The sequence below is a fragment of the Lolium rigidum genome, chromosome 7, assembly GCF_022539505.1.
Source record: "Lolium rigidum isolate FL_2022 chromosome 7, APGP_CSIRO_Lrig_0.1, whole genome shotgun sequence".
Lineage (NCBI taxonomy): Eukaryota > Viridiplantae > Streptophyta > Magnoliopsida > Poales > Poaceae > Lolium > Lolium rigidum.
Window position 1 is genome coordinate 109,882,725 of NC_061514.1, and position 23,620 is coordinate 109,906,344.

The 23,620-nt window shown below is 45.2% G+C and overlaps 1 protein-coding gene, 1 non-coding gene and 1 pseudogene across 4 annotated transcripts; 2 read left to right on the forward strand and 1 right to left on the reverse strand.

Annotated features, from left to right (window-relative positions):
- The first annotated feature begins 8,252 nt into the window (after nucleotides 1-8,252).
- Nucleotides 8,253-16,453, forward strand: LOC124678019 (annotated as a pseudogene).
- A 471-nt stretch (nucleotides 16,454-16,924) lies between these two features.
- TRNAV-AAC lies at nucleotides 16,925-16,998 on the forward strand. The gene has a single exon. It is a non-coding gene; the product is annotated as a tRNA-Val (tRNA).
- A 640-nt stretch (nucleotides 16,999-17,638) lies between these two features.
- Nucleotides 17,639-23,569, reverse strand: LOC124676280 (transcription factor bHLH153-like). 3 transcript variants are annotated; one of them, XM_047212363.1, is made up of 6 exons: nucleotides 23,210-23,569; nucleotides 18,696-18,919; nucleotides 18,535-18,600; nucleotides 18,330-18,395; nucleotides 18,188-18,241; nucleotides 17,639-18,028 (listed from the first exon to the last, which is right to left on the reverse strand). In XM_047212363.1, exons 2-6 carry the CDS (start codon nucleotides 18,864-18,866, stop codon nucleotides 17,903-17,905), a joined length of 483 nt encoding a protein of 160 aa, XP_047068319.1. In that variant the 5' UTR covers nucleotides 18,867-18,919; nucleotides 23,210-23,569; the 3' UTR covers nucleotides 17,639-17,902. The 3 variants fall into 3 exon arrangements, with proteins under 3 accessions (XP_047068319.1, XP_047068317.1, XP_047068318.1); XM_047212361.1 differs by having other exon boundaries at nucleotides 18,696-18,922; nucleotides 23,210-23,559; XM_047212362.1 differs by lacking the exon at nucleotides 23,210-23,569 and having other exon boundaries at nucleotides 18,696-19,795.
- Nucleotides 23,570-23,620: the final 51 nt, after the last annotated feature.

The following is a 23,620-nucleotide window of genomic DNA, read 5'->3' on the forward strand; positions in this document are numbered from 1 at the left end:
TCATCACAGATGCACAAAGCCAGATGTCCCAAACATCTAGTAATCATGCTAGTTCTAGCACTACCAGACAAGGTGAATTGGCTCAGAAGTTGCTACACATGCAACAAGAAAAGAACAGAGTTAGTGAAGAAACAAGGTTTGCTTTAGCTAAAGCAAAATTCCATACTGACATGAAGAAAGCAGAGGAGAAAGCCAGGAAGAAACTAGAGCAAGAGAAGATCAAGGCTCAGCTTGCAGAAGCAAAAACAATGCAAGATGTAGAGAAAAGGGAGAAGAGGAGGCAAGAAGCTGAGATTAACAAGAAGGCCAGAGCAGAGACCAACATAATTATTGCAGAAGTAAAGAAAGTGCTGGCTCAGAAGAAGAGGCAAGAGCTTGCACACAGGAAAGCAGAAGAGAAGAGAATTGCAGCAGAGAAGAAAGAAGCAGAGCGGAAGGCATCTCACAGGGCTAAGATGGATGCACACAGAGCAGAGATGGAAGCACACAGAGCTGAGATGGAAGCAAACCAATTTGTTGCAGTTCATCAACCACTGAAGAAAAAGTTCAACATGTTTGATGAGTTCAGGTGTCCCAACAAATGAATGTGCCCATGTTTCTGTTAGCAAACCTTGCTTTTGAGGAGTCACTTATGAACTATGTAATCCTGGTAGCAAACCTTGCTTTTGAGGAGTCACTTATGAACTAGTCCTATGTTGGCAGTGGACCATTTGTTAGTTTCATCTTTATTTGCTATGTAATCATGACTACTATGTAATCTTGGACCAAACCTTTCTGTTATGTAATCATGTGGCATGGTTTGAGATGAATTTGGTAGTGGACCATTGATACGTCTCCGACGTATCGATAATTTCTTATGTTCCATGCCACATTATTGATGATATCTACATGTTTTATGCACACTTTATGTCATATTCGTGCATTTTCTGGAACTAACCTATTAACAAGATGCCGAAGAGCCAGTTGTTGTTTTCTGCTGCTTTTGGTTTCAGAAATCCTAGTAACGAAATATTCTCGAAATTCGACGAAATCAACGCCCAGGGTCCTATTTTGCCACGAAGCTTCCAGAAGACCGAAGAGGAGTCGAAGTGGGGCCACGAGGCGCCGCCACCATAGGGCGGCGCGGCCCGTGCCCCGGCCGCGCCGACCTATGGTGTGGGGCCCTCGTGTGGCCCCCCGCGTTGCCCTTCCGCCTACTTAAAGCCTCCGTCGCGAAACCCCCGCATCCGAGAGCCACGATACGGAAAACCATCCGGAGACGCCGCCGCCGCCAATCCCATCTCGGGGATTCGGAGATCTCCTCCGGCACCCTGCCGGAGAGGGGATTCATCTCCCGGAGGACTCTTCACCGTCATGGTCGCCTCCGGAGTGATGAGTGAGTAGTTCACCCCTGGACTATGGGTCCATAGCAGTAGCTAGATGGTTGTCTTCTCCTCATTGTGCTTCATTGTTGGATCTTGTGAGCTGCCTAACATGATCAAGATCATCTATCCGTAATACTATATGTTGTGTTTGTCGGGATCCGATGGATAGAGAATACTATGTTATGTTAATTATCAAGTTATTACCTATGTGTTGTTTATGATCTTGCATGCTCTCCGTTATTAGTAGAGGCTCGGCCAAGTTTTTGCTCTTAACTCCAAGAGGGAGTATTTATGCTCGATAGTGGGTTCATGCCTCCATTGATATTCGGGACGTGTGACGTGAAAGTTCTAAGGTTGTGGATTGCTCGTTGCCACTAGGGATAAAACATTGATGCTATGTCTAAGGATGTAGTTGTTGATTACATTACGCACCATACTTAATGCAATTGTCTGTTGTTTTACAACTTAATACTGAAAGGGGTTCGGATGATAACCTGAAGGTGGACTTTTTAGGCATAGATGCAGCTGAATGGCGGTCTATGTACCTTGTCGTAATGCCCAATTAAATCTCACTATACTTATCATGACATGTATGTGCATTGTTATGCTCTCTCTATTTGTCAATTGCCCGACTGTAATTTGTTCACCCAACATGCTTTTATCTTATGGGAGAGACACCTCTAGTGAACTGTGGACCCCGGTCCATTCTTTTATACTTGAAATACAAATCTGCTCGCAATACTTGTTTCATTGTTTTCTTGCAAACAATCATCTTCCACACAATACGGTTAACCCTTTGTTACATCAAGCCGGTGAGATTGACAACCTCACTCTGTTTCGTTGGGGCAAAGTACTTTGGTTGTGTTGTGCGGGTTCCACGTTGGCGCCGGAATCTCCGGTGTTGCGCCGCACTACATCCCGCCGCCATCAACCTTCAACGTGCTTCTTGGCTCCTACTGGTTCGATTAAACCTTGGTTTCTTACTAAGGGAAACTTGCCGCTGTGCGCATCACACCTTCCTCTTGGGGTTCCCAACGGACGTGTCAATTACACGCATCAACCATCTGTTATATTCCTCTAAATTTCCTGTCAATATTACATAAAACATTGCACATTGCATCTCAATACAGTCAGATACACACATTGCATGAAGAGATAGTCATATACTGCATATTTCTTCCAATTCAGCAAAATAAAGTTAAATTGAATGAACAAAACATTCATATAGTGCACATTCCTTCCAATTCAGCAAAAGACAGTCACATTGCATCAACACAGAGTGATTCAGTACATTCCATTGGTTCACATTCATCAACAACATCAAAAGCCACCAACATATTGGTTCAGTACATTCCACTGCTCCAAAAGCCATTGCACATACTACACTAGCCAAACTTCTACACTACCACTACAGTCCACTAGCACTGCATGTCTTCAGCACAACATGAAGTCACTTCTTCAGGACAAGAATTACCACCATTGCAAACACCAGAAACAACATTGCCAGCACAATCTTCAGTAGAAGCAGAAGCTCCTTCACTGCTTCTATAAGCATGTTCTTCTTCAGCTCCTTCGGTGACACAGTGGTCAACTTCTCCTCCTCCTCCTTCCTCAGCTCCAGCTATTCCCTCCTATCATGTGCCCAACCTAGGGCTTCAACAGCATCAGGACCCCTTATGTACTTCTCGTCCAGCAAATACTCAAGGTACTCCATCTCCCATTTCCAGAAATTGCAACCAAACAAATATCAACAAACCAAATTTCAACTGCCAATGTGCTAACTTGAAAATCATAGCAAATGGTTCAAAGAAACGATGAAACTACAAGCTTACACCATGCTGCTTGCACTTGTAGTAGATCCAGCCGGGGTGCTCCGCCGTCCCTGACGTACCCTTCTTCACCACCCTCCCACACTCGGGGCACGGAATCATAGGAAATGGAGGGGCGGCGCGACAGAGCGCACACCGGACGGGCGAACTTGCGCTCGACATGGCAAGGCTTCGAGGGAACTCCGGCGAATTCGTTGCGGCGGCGCCACCGTTTTAGGGTTAGAAGAGGAGGGGAACGACGCGTGTTTGGGCGCGGTGGAGAACTGGTCCGGTCGCACCGGACAAGTGGGTTATGTAGCCGGCCAATTTCGCACATAACCCCCTTCCCTATTAGCTCAACAAAGCGTGGCCGGCTAGTAGAGATTTATTTTCCTTCTCAAGTGTCGGTATCCCTGACGGCTTGATGCATAAAAAAGCAGAAAACTTTTTTCATTCATTAAAAACCCATAATTTACATAATTATAAAAATGCAGAAAAAAAAATTTAGAAATTAAAAAGGGCTAGCAAGGCCTGCTAAACCTAGCCATGTCATCGTCGCAAACAAGGTCGATGATCTCCGTCGTCTGCCATGGTAGTTGGTAGACCGACAGTGGAGAAGGAATGGGGCCGGCAGTGGAGGACGAAGGGGAGCATACGGTGACAGCAGCCATGGATCCCATGTCGGGGATGGAGCAGGAGAGGGCACACGCGCATGGGTGCGTGTCGGCGTGGCCGCAGGAGTCGCCGACGTCTGCCAGCCAGAATTCACGAAGCTGGACGCCGAGGCCGTCCCACATAGTGAGCTGGTCGAGTTTGCTATTGGCCATTGCGATGACAATGGCCTCCTCCCTGCTGATGTCCGATGGCTGAGTCTCCGGATCCTAGGCTAGGCCGCCGTCATCGTTGTTGGTGACTCCGACGATGTGGACGTCGTCCTCGTCCTCGACGTCGTCCTCGGACTCGTCCCCGCCCTCCTCCTCGTCGTCCTCGTACTCGTCCTCGTTGTCGTACTCATCGTCCTCGAGCTCGCGGTTGAAGAAGTCGACATTATCGAGGTATCTCGCTCGGCGGCACGCTCAAACTCACGCGCCCTGAATGAGATCTAGTTGTACGCAGATCGCCGCATAGTTTCGGCGGCAAGATGGATCGGCGGCGCTGGGCCTCGTGGCGGTGCTCTCGTCCCTCACGTGGCACGGGAGGGACCGACACACGGCTGGAGTTCAGGTACCACCCTCCTCCCGGTAGGCCCGCATCCGACAATGGCACAAGCCGGTTCTCCTAACTTGTACCGCTGCTTCTCGCCGAAACCCGAGCCGTCAACCTCGTGGTTGTTCTTCCCCTTGCGGTACAGCCAGCCCTTCCCCATTGCGTCGATCGGGTGGATGTGCGGTGAGGTGGAGGGCTCTCGCAATGGCGTGGGCGAGAATATGGGCTTCGCTAATGGCCCTTAAAAAGGCTCCCATTGAAGCCGCTGCAACGGCGCAGGCGCGCGGAAGGCGAAACGTGCTATTAACGCGGCGCAGAAAGCTGCGATGTGCCGCCCGTTAGTTCAACCGCGCTGAAGGCGAAGCATAAAGGTAGCTGATGAGAGGGCCCGTGCTGGCATTCGCGGAGCATATTCGAGATGCGTTTGAGTCTGGAGGGACATGCTGGTCAGTATACGCCGGGCCGGCTGGGCTTGATGCAACCGTACTTATTTTTTTAACCCCCGTTGGATCGGCCCGTCTGAGGTGCCCTACCTAGAAAAAAAAGAGGAGACCGCACACCATTTCGGCAAAACCTATACACCGACCAGGTCGGTGGCTACCGGCCACCGTACACCCCCTGGTCGGGTATGGGCCAGGCCCATTTGGGTCTGTTTAGCCTGTGCAGTTCGTTTTTACTTTTACTTTTTTCTTTTCTGGTTTCTTTTTCTGTTTTCTGTTTTCTTTTCTTTTTTCTGTTTTCGGTTTTGTTTATATTTTTTTAGATTCAAAAAATTTAATTTCTAAAAATTGTTCAAATTGATTTTTTAAAAATGTTCAAATTTGAAAACCGTTCAAATCTAAAAACCGTTCAAATTTGAAAACTGTTCAAATTTAAAAACTGTTCAAATATGAAATTTGTTTAAATTCAAAAATTGTTTAAATTTTTAAAATGTTCAAATTTAAAATTTGTTCAAATTTTAAAATGTTCAAATGTAAAATTTGTTCAAATTTAAAATTTGTTCACATCGAAAATTGTTCAAATCCAAAAATTATTCATATTAAAAAACAAAATATAGAAAATAATGCTTTCAATTTTTCGAAAATATAAAAAAATTGGAAATTTTTGTTTTTCCGAAATTTTTTCACATTGGCATTTTATATTTTTTTAAAAAAGAAATGAAACAGCAGAAAAGGAGAAAAACAGAAAAAAACGAAAACAAACGAAAAAAACGTCACTGGGCCGGCCCAACAGGCACCCTGGGGGGTGCGGTGCCTGGTCCGCACCGACCAGGGTGGTGTATAGCACCTCCCCACCATTTCCATGGTGTTTTCTTGCCGAATATCCCACTTGGTTGCCTGCTCTGCTCATTCCGACGTGCCCGGAGATGCCAGGCGGGAGGGGGGCGGCGGCGGCGAGGAGGGGGAGGGGTGCGGAGCGGCTGAAAAGTAAGTTGGAAGGAGGCGGTGGGGTCGTGGGAGAAGGAGTCCATCCCTCTTCCAGCGGATCGCCGCCAGCTACCTTGCTCGACGGCGTCTCCGGCATCATCAGCCTCGAGATCTCAAGGTCGTCTCCTTCTACCCTATACGTGTTGCCCTTCTGGCCATCGGGACTGGGTTGGCCCTCTGAATATTGGAACTTAATTTGGACACCAGGTGGGATCTATTATCAATTGATTCATCATTTATGCTATAAATAAACACATACATGAACATTATATAGATACCATCACTTCAATATTAAGGATTTCTAACCAAACATTAACATTGGATTGTTGTGGAGCTTCACCATTGTCGTCTGTCGATGCTCCACTCTCCACACCCTTTAGGGCTCCTTTGATTTAAAGGATAGGAAAAACATAGGAATAGGAAATGTATAGGATTGGAATGACATGTCTACTTGAATTCTATAGGAAGATGAAGTGTGTTTGATTGTAGCAAAGGAATTTTTCATGAGGTATGAGCTAATGTTTGTTTCCTATAGGAATTGCACTACAAGATTCCTATAGGAATTTTTCCTATAGGATATGTTCCTATGAATCAAACAACATGTATAGGAAATATTCCCATAGGAACCAATTCCTACACAATTCCTATGCAAATCCTTTGAATCAAAGGAGCCCTTAAGTTAGGGGGCTGACAGCAAACTCTGCGAACATTTGAGGGACCAAAAACATACATATACAGAGGAATCTGCCGAATTCCGCCGGCTGTTTTCTGAAGATTCTTTTAATACTTTTGCTTAGAGAAGGCATGATGAAGGCGTTGATATGAAGTTTTTATGGGTAGAATCTGCTGCATTTCCTAACGCCACTTGCAATTTGTTTCTCCAGGTTGATAGACAGGGAGACAGCTGCGACTTTTCTTGACTCTTGTGTACTCATTCTCAACTTGGCTCTTGCCGTTAACAGTTATCACAAACAAAAGAGTTCATCTGCTTCAAAAGGTCATTCTCTGAATTCTAGTAGCTAAACACCAAGCTTACAACTAACACAACTGCAGCTAGAGTGCCACATGTCGTCCTCCTGCGGCTGCTGATCTCCCCTCACACACCTCCTCGAAATAGGGTTTTGCCCCGCTATATTAATATAACAACCAAGATACAGCAAGCTTGCTGGGACCACAGCACAACCAAGCCCAAACAAAAAGAAAAAGAAAGATAAGAGAAACAAATGCTGACTACGGCTGAGCAACGAACACGAAAACAACTCGCAACCGTTGCGCCCTCCGGAATAGTACCACCACGCTCCTAGCAGTCCAAATCGCCGCATACCAAGCAACACCTTCAACAAGGAAAAACGACGACGCCGCCGCTGCTGCCCGGACAAGTCCTAGGGTTTCCCCCGGTACGCGGAGGTGATGGGGGAGAGGTACACGCGACACCCTTCAGGAAGGAAAGACGGCACCCGCAGGCGTCGCCGCGTCGGTGTCGGACAAGCCGACAAGGATTTCTCCCGACCCACAACGCCACCACCCCGAACAAACCGAACTGCTCCACCTCCTGTCGTCCACCAGCGTACGCCACCACGGTCTTGAAGCCATCGTCGCTGTCGCTCAAAGGTCACCAACGCGAGGCCTAGAATCAGATAAGGCGAGCACAAGGTCGGAGATAGCAGCAGCACAACCACGCCGGAGGGAACAACCTCCACCGCCCGAACTGGCGGTAGACGACCGGACTTAGTAGCGAGACCAAGTCAGGCCCGAACTGGCCCGTCCAAGTACTCGCCGCTACGCTGCTACTGGCCGGATGTGTGCCGCCGTCGCCAACCCCTGCCACCACACCTCCGCTGCTTCCAGGAGAACGACGTCGAGCCAGGGGCCAGAGGCCCGCCCCAGCCCAGATCGGGCCAGATGGGCCCAGATCAGGGCAGAGCGAGCGCCGCCAGCCGTCCGGCCACCCCGCCACCCCGCTGCCAACGGCAGCGCCGCCGCGTCACCTCCCAGCCGACCTGCGGATACCACGCCGCCAGATCGACCGCCGCCTGCCGAATCGCACCACCGCCATCGAGAGGCCGCCCGCGCCCCCCTCCGCGCGACGGGTAGAGGCGGCCCCGCCGCCGCCGGCACCGCACGGACAACGCCCGGTGGCCCACGCCGACGGCGGCGGCAGGAGAGAGCTGGGGGGAGGAGCTGGGCTGAGAGAGCTAGGGTTTTCGCCCGTCGCCCGCGGGGGGGGGGGGGGGGGGGGGGGGCCGGTTCTTTTCTCTTCGATCTCCTCTCACACACCAGCTGCGGGAATCGCCTTCACACCGCCATTAAACTAATTAGCCAATCTCCTGTTCCAGTGCGATCAGAAAAAAGATGACAAAACAGAAAACAATACTAGGCTTGGTATATCATGCATACCATGGAGTGTCCTACACCAAGAGGAACACATACCCATTAAAAAAGCACCCATGTACACCCTTCAGCTCTCCTGCATCCAAATAACCATAGCCTTGCTCTTGTTCACTCATGCCAAGAGCACCACAGAGGAGAGATCTTCCCATTCAAATGGTACAATCAGCTGTATAGCCGGTGAGAGGTCTGCCCTTCTCACTTTCAGGGCAGGTCTTTCGGACCCTGAAAATCCATCAGACCCTACCAACCTCCTTTCATCATGGAAGGGTGATGACTGTTGCCAATGGCGGCGTCTATTGTGGCAACAGAACCGGCCATGTTGCCAAGCTCGATCTCCGAGGCCCGTTTTGTGATATTGATGGTGGGAGTAGGCAGATGCTAGCAGGAAATATAAGCTCCTCGCTGCTTGGTTTACAGCATTTATGGTATCTCGACCTCAGCTGCAACGTATTCGACAACATACAGATCCGGAGTTCATGGGTTCTCTCCATAAGTTGAGATATCTCGACCTATCAATGTCAAACTTCATTGGAAATATACCACCACAACTAGGTAATCTCTCCAACTTACGATACTTAAATCTTGAGACCAACTCATACCAGGGTCCTGATTATTCTTCTTTCTCGTACTCCACGGACATCACGTGGTTGTCACGGTTAACTTCTCTTGAGCACCTGGATATGACCTCTGTAAACCTCATTACAATTGTTGACTGGCTTCCAAGGGTGAACATGCTTCTAACTCTAAAAGTTTTCCGTCTTCCCTTTTGCCAGCTTAGAAGTAGCCCTGGGTCTCTTCAGCTCTCAAATCTGACATCTCTTGAAATACTAGACCTCCGGTGCAACCAGTTCCATAAGCGTATCATGCCCAACTGGTTTTGGGATTTAACTAGCCTCGAGTATTTAGATATCTCCGGCAATGGTTTCCACGGGCCATTTCCAGATGGGATAGGTAATATGACCTCCATTGTTGTGGGCATGATACCTCCTAGTATGAAGAAGCTATGTAATTTAAAGAGACTAGATTCTTACAAGAACAATATTAATGGGAGTGTAACAGAATTATTCCATCGGTTACCAAGTTGTTCAGGAAATAAACTACAAGCTTTGGTTCTACCGGACAACAATCTAACTGGAAGCCTGCCAACTGCACTAGTAAAATCCTTGAGCAATCTGAGCTGGCTGGATCTCTCTAATAACAAACTGACTGGTCATGTGCCACCGTGGATAGGAGAATCCTTGAGTAACCTGAGCTGGCTGGACCTCTCTAATAATGAACTTACCGGTCATGTACCACTGAGTATAGGAGAGCTCACAAAGCTAAGACAGTTGGTCCTTGACTCCAACAACCTGGATGGGATCATGCATGAAGGCCATTTTTCAGGTCCCGATATGTTAGAACAGTTGATATTGTCAGACAACTCAATAGCCATTACAGTGAGTCCAACATGGGTTCCTCCTTTCAGTCTAGCATTGATTCACCTTCGGTCCTGCCAGCTAGGGCCTAACTTTCCGACATGGCTTAGATGGCAAACACAGGTAGTGAGTCTTGATGTGTCAAACACAAGCATACGTGACATGTTGCCAGATTGGTTTTGGATAGCAGCTTCCTCGGTAGAGTATCTCAATATTCGAAATAATCAGATTACAGGAGTCCTCCCAGCAACAATGGAATTTATGAGAGGAATAGAAATGGGTTTCAGTTCTAACCAGCTTGGTGGTCCAATACCTAAGCTTCCCATCGGCCTAACCAGCTTAGATCTCAGTCGGAACTATGTAGTTGGGCCACTACCATTGGACTTTGGGGCGCCAAGGCTTACAACACTTCTTCTATATGACAATATGATCTCTGGTGCCATTCCATATTCGTTGTACAAGCTGCAATCATTGCAGTTGTTAGATCTATCAAGAAATAATCTCAACGGATCAATTACCGATTGCCTAGGCAATCAATCCAGCACCAACATTACAGGTCTGAGTATCGTTAATCTAAGCTTAAGCAACAACAACCTCTCTGGTGAATTTCCATTGCTTGTTCAGAAATGCCCATGGCTCATCCTTCTTGATCTGGGCCATAATCAATTCTCTGGGACCTTGCCAGCATGGATTGGGGAGAAGCTATCGTCTTTGTCATTCTTATGACTGAGATCCAATATGTTGTATGGTCACATTCCAGATGAGCTTACGAAGCTTGTTAATCTTCAATACTTGGACCTATCTGGTAACAATATATCAGGAACCATACCGAGATCTATCGTTAATTGCACAGGCATGATACAAACAAGAGACTACTCTTATGATCTTCAGTACGCATTCACTTCTAGAAAATCATATGCTGAAAATGAACTAGTTGATTATACTGAGAATTTGCCGGTACTCACGAAAGGTCAAGAGAGATTATATACCGGAGAAATTGTATATATGGTGAATCTTGACCTATCCTGTAACAGTCTGACCGGAGAGATTCCTGCAGAAATAAGCACTCTTTTTACATTGAAGAACTTGAACTTATCATGGAACAACTTCAACAGAAAAATACCTGAGCATATTGGCGCCTTAATGCAAGTCGAATCACTTGACTTATCACACAATGATTTGTATGGTCAAATCCCTTCAAGCTTATTAGCTCTCACGTCATTGAGTCGCTTGAACCTGTCCTACAACAATCTGAGTGGAAGGATTCCTTCTGGAAATCAACTGCAAACACTTGAAGACCAGGAATCTATTTATACTAGTTCAAATGCCCGTGCGTTGCTACGGGTCCTCAAATTTTAATTTGTAATGCACATATATAATTCACAACTCACATGTGAAATTAAAAAAGATAGTAGATTTCTAGGTGGGTATATAGAGTAGCAAAGTAGACAATAAAAAAGCGAAATTCAATTCGGCTCCCGGGTTCGTATGCTCCTTCTACCAAAAAGTCATATTTCGAAATGTTGAAATTTTTTGAAAAAAAAATCTACATGTGCCATAGTATATGTGTGTGTCGTCAAATTTTCAAAAAACCAATATTTTCTGTGGTCTTTGTAAAAAGGAGAAAAATTATCTTGTGAAAAGCATTATTTTTAGCACTGAATTTTGTCTTTTTCACACACGTCACATGACGTGTCGATTTTTTATGAAACGACTTTGTGAGCGCGTAGCACGTGCGAATTTTTATTTCAATTATTTTGAAATACAAAATATGTGTAAGATGCATTTCAAAATAGAGGGAACATATGCTCCCATGTCCCAAAACACCACTCCCATGAAAAAGAGGACCGAATGTTGGTTGGATCTATCATAGAAAAACTTAAAACATAGCCATAAGAATAAGATACATGAACGTAATAACAAGATAACATTGTTGTGCATCTGTGTGGTTTCAAATTCTAGGTAAAAATGCATACATCACTGACGTATATCATATATCATGAGACAGAGCAATTAACTGGAGCAGAGCAGTGATATCAACATATGTACATGTCGAACAAACTTCCTAAAAGGGAAGGTCTGTTGCTACGGAGAAATAAGCATACGTGTAGCTGAATCTATCAATTGATGAATCTATTTTAGGAAGGCATTGCACGAACTGCGTGGCGTGAAAATCACAATCCCCACCCTCGACCACCCTTTCTATATCACAAGGACATCAACTAATTTCAGCTCTTATGATGCTTCCATGCTACCGAACAACATAGGCAGTTTAAAAATATTTTAAACACAAATCTGAATATAAATAGTTTCTAAGAAAACTAACGCAAAGTTTCTAGACCAGTCATGAAGTAAGAAGTGAGAAAAACATCACTATAACTATAGATCTCTCAATGTACCAAGACTAACAAGAAACGATGCCCTGACATATGTGACTTTCAGTATAGAAGATGGAAGGGCTCTAAGCTCCCGTAATTCGCATATCCGATTCAGTGAAAAACTTGCGATGCTCAATAAAAGTACTTTTGTAGGTGAAAACCTTCAAAAAAGGTTTTCAAGGTGTGTAGCTAGTAAAATCACTGAAGCAGCATCGTACAAAATCGTACAACTGGACATGAGAACTTTTTGTATGTACCTTCTGTCAAATTGGCAAATTGCATATAACACATGTGCATGCTTCGGAATAAGCATTTTAAAAATGTCTGAAATAGGAAACTGGATTATGCATAAACAACAAACTGTGCTTCCCCATTACAACAATAAAATTGTCAACATGAGGTCAGCAATTCAAAACTCCTTTTACAACACAACTATCAGCGGTTGTTGTACCAAAGTGCCATGCAGCACCTGATGCTTGAGTGCCCCTTGTCCAAGCTGGTCTGGCACAAGATCATGGTGGAGTTGTATTATAATCGCATGGTGGTCAGCCTGGTGACATGTGAAATTGTTCATTCCACCCTACTTAAGGGTGAAACGGTTGTTTCTACATCTCTGCAATCCAAATGAATAGAACAGTATGTATTCCAACAATTTTCAGCTATCCTGGACACATTAGCGTGTTAATTATATATGAGGAAAGAAAACACAAAAGAAAATGATGAAAAAGGCACTCTCAACAGTCACTTAAGTACTCTCAACTTTCATAAGAGCTATATACCAAAGGCATAAGTTGCACATAGTCATTGAATATTCAACTCTACACATAACAGCCGCATACCAAGCGACAGAAGAGCATTAACTTGCTAAGTACTCCATGTCTTTCTCCGCATCTTCACTCCTACGAGAAAATCATCAAAACTACACAATTAGTGAGCATCACACTGGGATTATAACATTTCAATCAAACTTACAACATTTCATCTGGCTAAAAGGAAAATTACCCTAGCATTTAAGAATATTCTGGTGCTAGCAGGGCGAAGATGGTGGAAAACAATCCACAGAGCCTCTCACTTGTAATCCAAAAAGAAAACTATCAAGTTGTAACCAAAATTTAGTAACAAATTCACTACAGTGTAGTTGTTTGGCTAGGGTTGGTTCTGAAAATGGACATTAATTCCTTCAGGTAAGACAATAACAACTAAAATTAGCTCATTTTAACACAAAGTGAAAAGATTATATTTTCAACCAAGTATAACTATAAATTGATTTAAAAGCCATACCAATACCATACAATCTATCAAGAAGCTAGACCTTATTAACTCATAAACATGTGGAGTGAATTTTTTGAGACAAAATGCACGTAAACAAGAGGTAGCTGATCTGATCCCCTTTGCACCAAAATTTTAATAAATCAGTCCGCAAGATAGAAAAGGAGAGGGAGCTATAAATACATATATAACCTAGTATGGATTGTACCTAAGATAAAATTTACAACCTACGGGATGGCAAAAGAAGGGAAAACATAAAATGTTTGTCTGAACTAATGGCACAAAGAAGTACAGTAGCTTGTGGGTTGTTTCTTCTGAGCTAATGGCTTAGAGTAGCATAGTAGTCTCTACAAGTTTTTTTTTGTCTGAACTAACGGAATAGCATCTGTTCTTTCACGAAAAACCATAATCGGCAAAAGGAGTACCATAGTTGATACAGAGCTGCTCCACCACCTTATCTACCACACTTTCACATCACAACATCAGTATGCACATGGCATTTAGTACTAAGTAACATATTTGGGAAATCTTGCGGCTTCTCTAATATATTACCGTTTAACAGCCAAAGATTTAAATAATACAAACAAGAGAGCATTATCAACATGCGGAAAGAGAACTAAATTTCTAAATATCAAATGTTGAATGCTCCTTTTGGACATTGTATATTACATGCATGGACGTAAGAGTGCAAGGAAGAAAGGGTGCTTACAAAATGATGTCATTTTCTTGTGGTGCACCATCAAGAATAGCTTGCATGAAAGTATAGCTGATATATAGAACTGAAGAAAGCACTATAATAAGTCTATTAGCTCACCTTCATAAAAAAACTCAAGGTTGATATGCTTTTCTAGTTTGTCATTATCAAAACTAAATTGGGAACCTGGAAACACGACTCAAATACCATTTATCAGCAAAACAAAAGCATGAATAATTTGTCCAGTACACAGCAGAAAAGACTCATAAGACCATGAAGTGGCTCAACCTTCAGAATATGGGCACAGAGCATTAATATAGTTTGGAGTCTGTATGCCGCTTCTCTAATATATAAGGTTTAACACCCAACGATTTAAATAATACAAACAAGAGAACATTATCAACATGAAACGGAAAACAAATATATTTATAAATATTAAATGAAGAATATGCTCCTCTTGCACATTTCATAATTAGAGTGCAAGGAATAAGGGGTGATCACAGAATGGTGTCATACTCCTGTGATGCACCATCAAGAATACCTTGCAGTAAACTATAGCTGATCTACAGGATTGAACTAAGCCCTATTAGTACATTTGATTGCAGTAAACAAGAAGGAACATAATACTCCATAGATTAACTACCTTTGATCTGGAATCTGCTCTGCACGTGTAAGATAACTCTTGTAAACACTTAGCTATCAGTACCTGCATAAAGACAAATCACATATGAAATACAAACATCATGCACTGCGTTGAATAATTTAACGAATATTAGAGACAATTCAATAAAATGGCCAAGCATAAAGTGTAAAATTAAAAATTAGGAAATTGGGGGCCATCTTGCAGCGCGCTGAATATTTAACATGCATAATATGACAACTCACATTGATGATTGGTGAATTTCAGAAGATGCCGGCGCACTGGGTGTCCGCCAACAGGTAAACTTGCGCACGGGTGCACCGCCACCGGTGGGAGAGGCAGGCCGTGCATGTGCGCGCACTCATCGCAGGGTTCCTCACCAGAGTGGATTGTCGCATGGGGCTGGTCTTGTTCAACACCCAGCTCAGCCTCATCTCAGCCTTTGACACCCAAATTGCTTCCTTGATAAAGAACTGTGGACATCGATGTAGGTTGCTCACCTATAAAGATCGACATCACACGCCGCCACAGATCTTGGAACGAAAACCTACCGCTGCCGCACGAGAGGGATGGCGGGGAGGAGGATGAGTACAGAGGCGCGGCATCTTCGAGTCGTGCAAGGCAGCGGCTAGTACACGGGGTGCAGGCTGGCGACGTCCTCCAGTCCTCGCAACCCAATCAAATTTACCAACATCCAAACCCTCAAACATAACACAGGGCTCAATAACAGCACTGCAGTAAACGGATTGTGTTAATCCCAAGTTCCTACCAGAAGTATGCAACCACTGCATCGATTTCGTCAACTGCGCGCGAATTCTACATAGAAGCACCGCATCACAACGATGCTACACTGAACACAAGCGATCACCCGAGCTAGTCAGTCGGAAACGGCCCCCAATTACAAGCCCGTGAACCCTAACCGCCTCTATCAGCACAGGCAAAATTCGAAAACCTGGATACACGGGAGCAATCAGGCAGCTTACCCTCTCGCGTTCATGGCGCCCGCCGTCGCGTCTCGGTTCCAAAGGCGCCCGCCCTCCCCTGCATGAACCCAACGCCACCCCGATCAGAGCCACGAGGCAAAATCGACAACAAAAAGGGTAACGAGAGGGGCAGATCGATTCGCAGATCCGAGATAGACTCCGGCGGACTCTACCTCTCGGTTTCGCGCCGGATCCGAGCGTGCTTCGCGCATGGCGGCGGCTACGTTGCGGGAGTGGCGAGGGCTTGCGACTTTCTCGGAGGGTCTGCGAGAGTCGCGACTACCTGTGTTTCATTGGGCTTGGCCCATTTGTGCGTGCGCGGGGCGGAGCGGAGCGCGACGAACGAAACGACGAGGACGACCAAACTATTTGACGTATCGATCAATAAGGACGACCAAGAACGGAACGTATTGTGGATGGCAGAATAAAGAACCACTTTAGTCTTTTTAAGTAGTATAAGTAGAGATTGGCAACCCGGGCCTGTGCGGTCCTCCCCTCTCGCGGAAGTGTTCGTCACAAACCGAGCCAACTCCAGAACACCATGAAGATGCAAGTGACGATGCTGTATCGTTTTTCCTCGGCACTGGTTTTGGATATGTGATGGGCCTCTGGGTGGTCTTCTGCACCTTCTTGTTCAAGAGGGAATGGAGAGTTCTGTGGTACGCACTCTGGGACCAGTTGTATGACCGGGCTTTTGTGCAAGTGGCTGTTACCTGGACTTCCTTGAGAGATAAAATTATTGGATAGAAGCTGCGATCAGCAGCAGTGATTCTCTGTTTGCTCTCATGTTATGCTGCGGAGATTTATCATGTATCAATCGATGTTCAAATGTATTGTACCAGAACTAGTCACCGATGTGAGATATGTATTCAAGGTGCATGCCACCGTCTGAGCTATGCATTGGTGTTTTGTATTCGTAACTTGCTGGTATGATGGCATACCAGTTTGATCAGTAATGTGCAATTTGAGGCGACCAGATCAACAACATCGAGCACCGGAGGATATGTCCATTGTGCCGGAACAAGTCAAGGTTGTATTCAAGGTGCATGCCATCGGCCGGAATTGGTATGAGTTTTTGTATTGTGCTGGAATTGGTATGGTGTTTTCTGGAAACAGCACTGGTTCCTGGTTTGCTTTGGACGTGCAGTACTCTGAGTCTGTGTGGAGATCTATCATGAATGCATGATGTAGTACTGTCTATTGTCATCAACAGTAATAGTAATAGTTTCTGGTGTGAGATCACTTCCGGTTCGATTGAATCTCCAGTGTATTTTATGTATTTGCTTTGTAAGCGACTCAGCAGAATTAATCATCTATAAAATAACTGCAATACAAATCATGTCATCAGTGGTTTCGTGGTGTAGTTGGTTATCACGTCAGTCTAACACGCTGAAGGTCTCCGGTTCGAACCCGGGCGAAGCCATAATTTTTTCCTCTTTTTTCCCACACGCAAAGATGTAGCAGGTCCTTTTATGAAAACGAGCCTGTCACCGCCACCGGTTCGAACCTCTCCGTATGTACCCTGGATGCCATCGCTTCTGCAAGTGCCAGCAGCCCAATGCCACACCACTTCTGCGGTTTGCTGGGCTGCCTAGACTAAAAGAAATGATTTCATTTTCAAGAGCATTCCACCTAGCATTTACAGATGCAGAAAGAAGTATGAGATGACTTTGCTAGTTTGCAAGGCCAAGAGGGAAAATGATGCTGGATTAGCAACTTGGGTGCAAGCTTTCATTTAACTTCGGAGTAGTGGCCTGAGTCTTGTATTAGCTGGTAGCTCTGACCCTGTACTTTGATGTTTTATAAATAAAAATATACGCAGTATGGAAACCTAATGTATATAGCTTAAAAAATTGTTTGGTATTCGGCTCGGTTTGGTCATTCTATCCGTGCTACTTGGGTGCTTGGTAGATTCAGAAACCAACCGACCGCCGACACAGGGCATGTAGGTAGGCTACCAGAAGTCCAGATCGAACGCTGTGCAGGTTCTCAGTTTTCCGCGCACCGACAGAGATGCAGAGGACTGCGCACCTGGATTCAAGGCCCAGCATTCGCCGAGAGACTGGCATCGAACTGCTGATTTTAATTAGTCAGCGACAGCAACAGGTCGCTACCATGTTAAACCACAGAGTTTACACAGACACACACAGGTCGATCGATCGATCGTTATGCGGTGCGTCGTTTCGCTATATACTTACGATTACATATTACTACCGGCGCCAGGACAGGGTACGTTCAGGATCAGAGAAACGATTTGGTGCTGCCGTCGTCGTCCAGGCTCTTTCTTGGCCGGTCTGCGAAGATAGAAGCGCGCGAGCTTCTTCGGTTTATCTGCGCCTGGTGGTGTTGGCTGGCGCCCAGAGGTCGGCGCCGTTGCTCTGGGTCAGCTGCAGCGTCTCTTCCACCGGCACCAGGCAGAGCCCGCGGTTCCGCAGGCTGTAGTGGTCTGGGTCCTGCATCAAGCATCGCAAATCGATTAGACGACGCGTGCACTGAGTGCAGAAGAATTGGGGTATGCACTTGCAGTTTATACTTCTCTCAGAGTATGCAATGTTCAGATTTTTTTCAGTAGATTTTCAGAATAGTGTGAAACAATGAGCTACTGATCTCACCTCAGGCTCGGCGCCGGGCGCCGGCGGAGCGCGCATGTACGGGGAGCTAAGAACCTGCAGAGCATTGCGATCGACAGAATATAAGGATTAGCAAACGCAGGATCAAAATTGATGCGACGTGCCACGAATGAGGGTAACTAACCTCCAGCTGCTGGTGCAAGAACTTGATGTAGCCTGACGCCTCCTGAAGAACAGAAGCAGTGTCCGTCTGCCAAACATGCCAAAGAGGGTTAGGAACACAATTTCGTAGAGCCAAAAATGCTCAATCTTTCATCTCGAATGAGCTGCTACTCTGCAGAGACGAAAAGTGATCAAGACATTGCAGAGCCGAACAGGTAGTCAGGTACCTTCCCGAACGGCGACACTAGCTGCTGCAGCGCCGCCACTCGCTCGCCGACCTTGTCCTTCTTCTCCTGCTCAGTCAGCCATAGCAAAATCGCTTCAGCACGGTACACCATCCAACTCACAGGCAAAGAGCTCGATGCGCAAGCTTAACAGTGAAGAATACCTTTGGCGATATGGGACCGCCGCCGCCCCTCGGGCTCGCGTTCCTCGGCTTCTTCGACCCCATGCCCACGAACTCCTCCGAGCCGCTGCTGGTGGCGACGGCCTGCTTCCCACTGAAGTAGCTGTCGGTGTGGTTCCTTTTGCTGTGGTTGGCCACTTCGGTCATCATCATCTTCCTCTTCTCCTCCTGCGACCACTGCTCACAATCCCCTTGCCCTTTTTTCCCTGCTGAAAACCAGGAGAGTTGATGTGTGAGCTAGCAAGCTAGCTAGCATTCGGCCCCGAGTAAAAGGCGACTTTTACAGCTGTGGTCGTCGGTTCACAAGTCGGTTTCATGGAAAATCACTCTCGCCTATTCTATTCAAATCAGAAGGCTGGTCTCAGACAAACAAACATACGGAATAGAGCTTCTACTCAACTGCTACGGATGTACCAATAATGGAACGGTTGTGACAAGACACAGTCAAAGGTATCATATGCACCAAGAACCCTTCTTCTTTTTCCCGGCCGGAAGACAGAAAGTTTTGTTTCTGGGGAAGAATTATTTTACCCAAAAAGTGACAAGAAAAATGGAATCTGTTGATTAGTAGCTGCCTCCAGATTTTGCTCTCAATTGTTCTTTGGCTGAAATGTTTTCTCTCCCATGCAGCCGCGTGCAAAATCTTTCGTCAATTGACAACTTTGTCTGTTCCTAGTGCTGCCAGTTGGGCCTTATCCGAAGGTTCTTCTTTGTGAGATAGAATAATAGTTAGACGCCATCGTATTGAGTTTGAGTCATAGAGGGTAGGACAAAGATATATACATTGCAGAGAAAACAATGGTACCTATCTTGAGGTTACGAGAACCTTGTCTTCCAGTTGAGCTAAGAAATGGTACGTACAGTCTACATAGCAGATTGGGTCAAAGCAAATTTATAATCTACTGTAACCCTTATCTATGAGCATTCGAAACGTGTTGGTTACAAACACCTGCAGGGACATCACGAGCCTTTTTTTTGGTTTCACATAGTACTTATGTGCAGTATTGTGATGTGCGATTTCAACAGTACATGTCATTAAAGCCCAGGAAACCGAGGGCGACGATATGGAACCTGAGCTCTAGGAAGCATACTTTCTCCGATCTAAACTAATTAACTCAATTTTACCTAGGTCCTAGATACGAATATATGTGGATATATTTATTGACTAAATACATGTATATCCAGACGAAATTAAGTCAATTCATATGAATCGAAAGGAGTATTTAAAAATGCAGAATTATTTTGTAGGTACATACAAATGTTTTCTATGAATTTTAAATTTTAAATAATACTTTGTTATTTACGCTAAACATAAATCATAAAAATGTGGTTCTAAAAAGGCAAAAAATACTCGAGTCACGCGTTCATGTTTGTCTTTTTTTGTGCAGGTCACATCTGAAAAGATAATTCTACCAAACTTAAATTGTACATACCAGACATCTATGTGTACTTGCATAATATTTTATAGAGTTTTTTGAAATGTAAAAAATGAAATATTGACTTAAAAACAATCTCATTGTACCGAAGATTTTGTCGGGACCCACCTTATTAGAATAGTCCTAAGAAACAAGAAAGAGTTCCATCTATGGCACAAAGAACTTGCGCAGATGGTCATCACCATTTGTAATTTCCAGCTTCCCAATAGGCCAGAAAAATCTTGCACGAAAGTAATATAAAATGTTTGGAGAATTGCCACAATCTGGCGTTCCCCTTTTCATGAACCGCTACACCGTCATGTTCAAGAATCAGCACCGCATCTTCTCTACAAATCCTGGTACACGATCTGTGTTTTGAATGCTATGCTACCTTGGTTTCAGGCCAAGATATATCATTAGGAAGGCCATCGCCCCAATGCTCATTCTTGTGTCTTTGGAAGTTTGGAAAGAGAGAAATGCTAGGGTCTCCCGCAACCACGCTTCACCGACAACGACAATTATCATTACGATCGAAGACAAGGCTACCTTGTGGATATAAACATGGCAAATTCTGTGTGTAATGCTTCGCCGGGAGAGCAGTCCCTAGGTGAAGTCTTAGGTTTTTCTCCCTAGGCATTTGTTTGAAACATCTAAACTTGTTCTTAATCAATAAAGATGGCAAATCTCTTGCCGTTCTTCAAAAAATATATAATGTCCAGCATGAAAAAGATGCAAAGTTTCGGCAGCATGTACCATCTTATTCAGGGTAGCATGGCTGACAAGTTTTAATGGTTGTACACGATCAATGCCGTCAACTGGCTGTAGTGGTTAATTTGTTCCCGGTGCACATTTTATGTGGTACACTCTACCTGGAAGCTGAAAAAATAAATTGGTAGGAGTACGTACACACTAATGCTGTATGCAATGAACTAGTACGACCAATCTCCACCGATCGTGTACGGTGTACGTATACGGCACAGGCAAACCCGGTGTCCTTTGCGTGTGTATCGTCGCTTGTGATGATCAACAACTAGCTAGTACCACATAGGATGGGAGTACGCTTTGTCATCACATCCTGCACAGTTGCAGGGTCCCATCCTTTTTCTGTTGGGAAGACAACAAGGCGCCAGCTATATCGTTCAGAGTGGTCGCTAGTGACATTGGCGTGCCCGATTTCTTCCATTTGTGAGACGTTCCGGAGATTCTGTGTACAGACCCATTGACTAAGTACAGGAGCAAAGGGCTTTGTTTGGATCCTGTCAAAGTTAAAGTTAACTATAGTTGCTAGGCCGGCGCAGCTCTTTGCTAATCATTCCATTTGGAGAGGAGTCTGGCAACCCTAGTATATATACTGTCTACGCACCTGCGTTGAAATTTCTTCTACCGTACTAGCAGCTTTGTTTTGTTTCACATCACATTTTTGGTGGGAAAAGAAATTCCAGGTCTATGATATGCGTGGGTGACTTGACCTGACCTGGGCATGCATGCATGAACCATGGTGCAGATACTCTTTGCTCAAAAGAAAAAGAAAAATGCCTCGATTTGTACTTGGTGGTACTATTGCACTCCAAGCTTTCATTTTAGCTTGGCCAGAGTAAAAGAGCCAGGTAGGGTGTGGAGCGAAGCTAGGGAAAGGAGAAAGGACAAGACGCTTTGTCCCGTCGATGATGATGATGCGATGTTGGTAACAGAAACCATGATTGATGAGTTTGTCAACTACTCCACTCCGTAGCATGCATGCACCGATCGCAGCAGGCGGTTTCCAAGCAAAGCCACTCATTTTTCCAAAGTCCATACTATTCCATTCGTCTCAAAAGGTTGCATGAGATTTATTTAAATTTAGATGTATCTACAAAGTAAATAGTATCTCGATACATTTAAATTTTAGCAAATTTCATATAAGTTTCATGGGACGGAGGGAGTACTCGGGATGCGAATTTTTGGTACATGGCTTGCTACGCACCCCATAAACCCTAAAATTTGTATTGAGAAAAACGAATCCTTCTAAACATAAAAGATGATCAATTTTTCTACTTGTATAAAAAATTAAAAATATTTAGTCTTGAAATGATTTCCATGGTATTCTAGGAAAAAAAGTTAAATTTATGACGAACATAGCGTGAATAGTACATGGACATGGAGCTTTTAGATTTTGTCTGTTTACCCATGATACAATGATAGTAATTCTCTTGCAATTTTTTTATACAAGTATAATAATTTGATCATCTTAGTTCCAAAAGGATTCAGATTTTTTTAACTATTGTTCCTATTTATGTATGGGGGTGCTTGGCACCCATAAGAACGAATGTATTTTCGATACTACTGGACGCCAGTCCATCCACAGTACTCATGTTACTGTTGGTAACAGTTCTTTTACCTGTACTACCGGTGTTACTGTCGGTAAGAGTACATTCAGTGTCAGTTAATTGCTGCTCACCTATTAATTTCCTTCACTTTAATTTAACCAGTCATAACCGAATAATACTCGACCGAGTAGCCTGGTGGCGACGCAATCGCAGGCTAATTGTTGGGCATGCATAATTAAGCAAGCAGCCGTGTGGTCAGGTGTGGTCAGGTGTGGTCGGGTCATGTCAGACTAATAAATCCGGTCGCCGACGTAGCTAGACATCCAGCCAGGATCCAGCTGTAGACGCGCGCCAACCGAGCCTCGCCGTCGCTCGCGCGCGCGCGCGGCGCCTACTGACACGTACGTACGTACGATACGTATACGCGTCTGTACCTGGCGCCATACGCACGCCACCTCCTCGTCGCCGCCTGCTCTCTCTCTATCTCTACAAGCGCTTTCTCTCTCAAAAAGTAGGGAGGCGAAGAAGACGACCATGGCGGTTTACGGCGGTCGCCGGAAAGAAAGCGGTAACTACGGTTAGCTCGAGCTAGCGTTCGTTTTACTAGCGCTTGGAGGCAGTTGATATGTAAATATTTTCAGATGAAACTAGAGCACAGAAGAGTGGCCATGAAGCTATCCAACCAGTATAAGTATAAGTGTAAGTGTAACTACATGCAAGCTGCTGAGAGCCTGAGACGGGCGGAAAAATACATGGATGGGAAGGGATCGCTTACCAGGGAAGCCTTGAGCAATAGAGACGGAGGAGCAGCAGATGCTATCTTTCTCCGGCTTCGACGGTCCGCTCCAATGGCAGAATCTCCGGCTTCGCGCCCGCGTCTCTCGTCTCCCGGAGCCGGAGCAGGAGAGGAGCAGATAGAGAGAAAGAAAGGGAAAGAGACGAAGGCTTATGGGAGGTTTAAGGATGTATCAGGGGCCGGGGACAGGCATTTGGGGATCAGGGAGGCCCTCCCCTGACCATTTATATATACACAGAGGCGCGCAGAGCTGGTGGTGGCCGCGCGCGTACGCTAGCTCGCGCGCTGCTTGAAGATAGATCGCTCTTTTTCTAAGACAAGGAAACGCGCGCGGCCGGGGGATACTGTCTAGTATCTTCCTGCTCTAGAACAGCGGCGCTCTACCTGTCC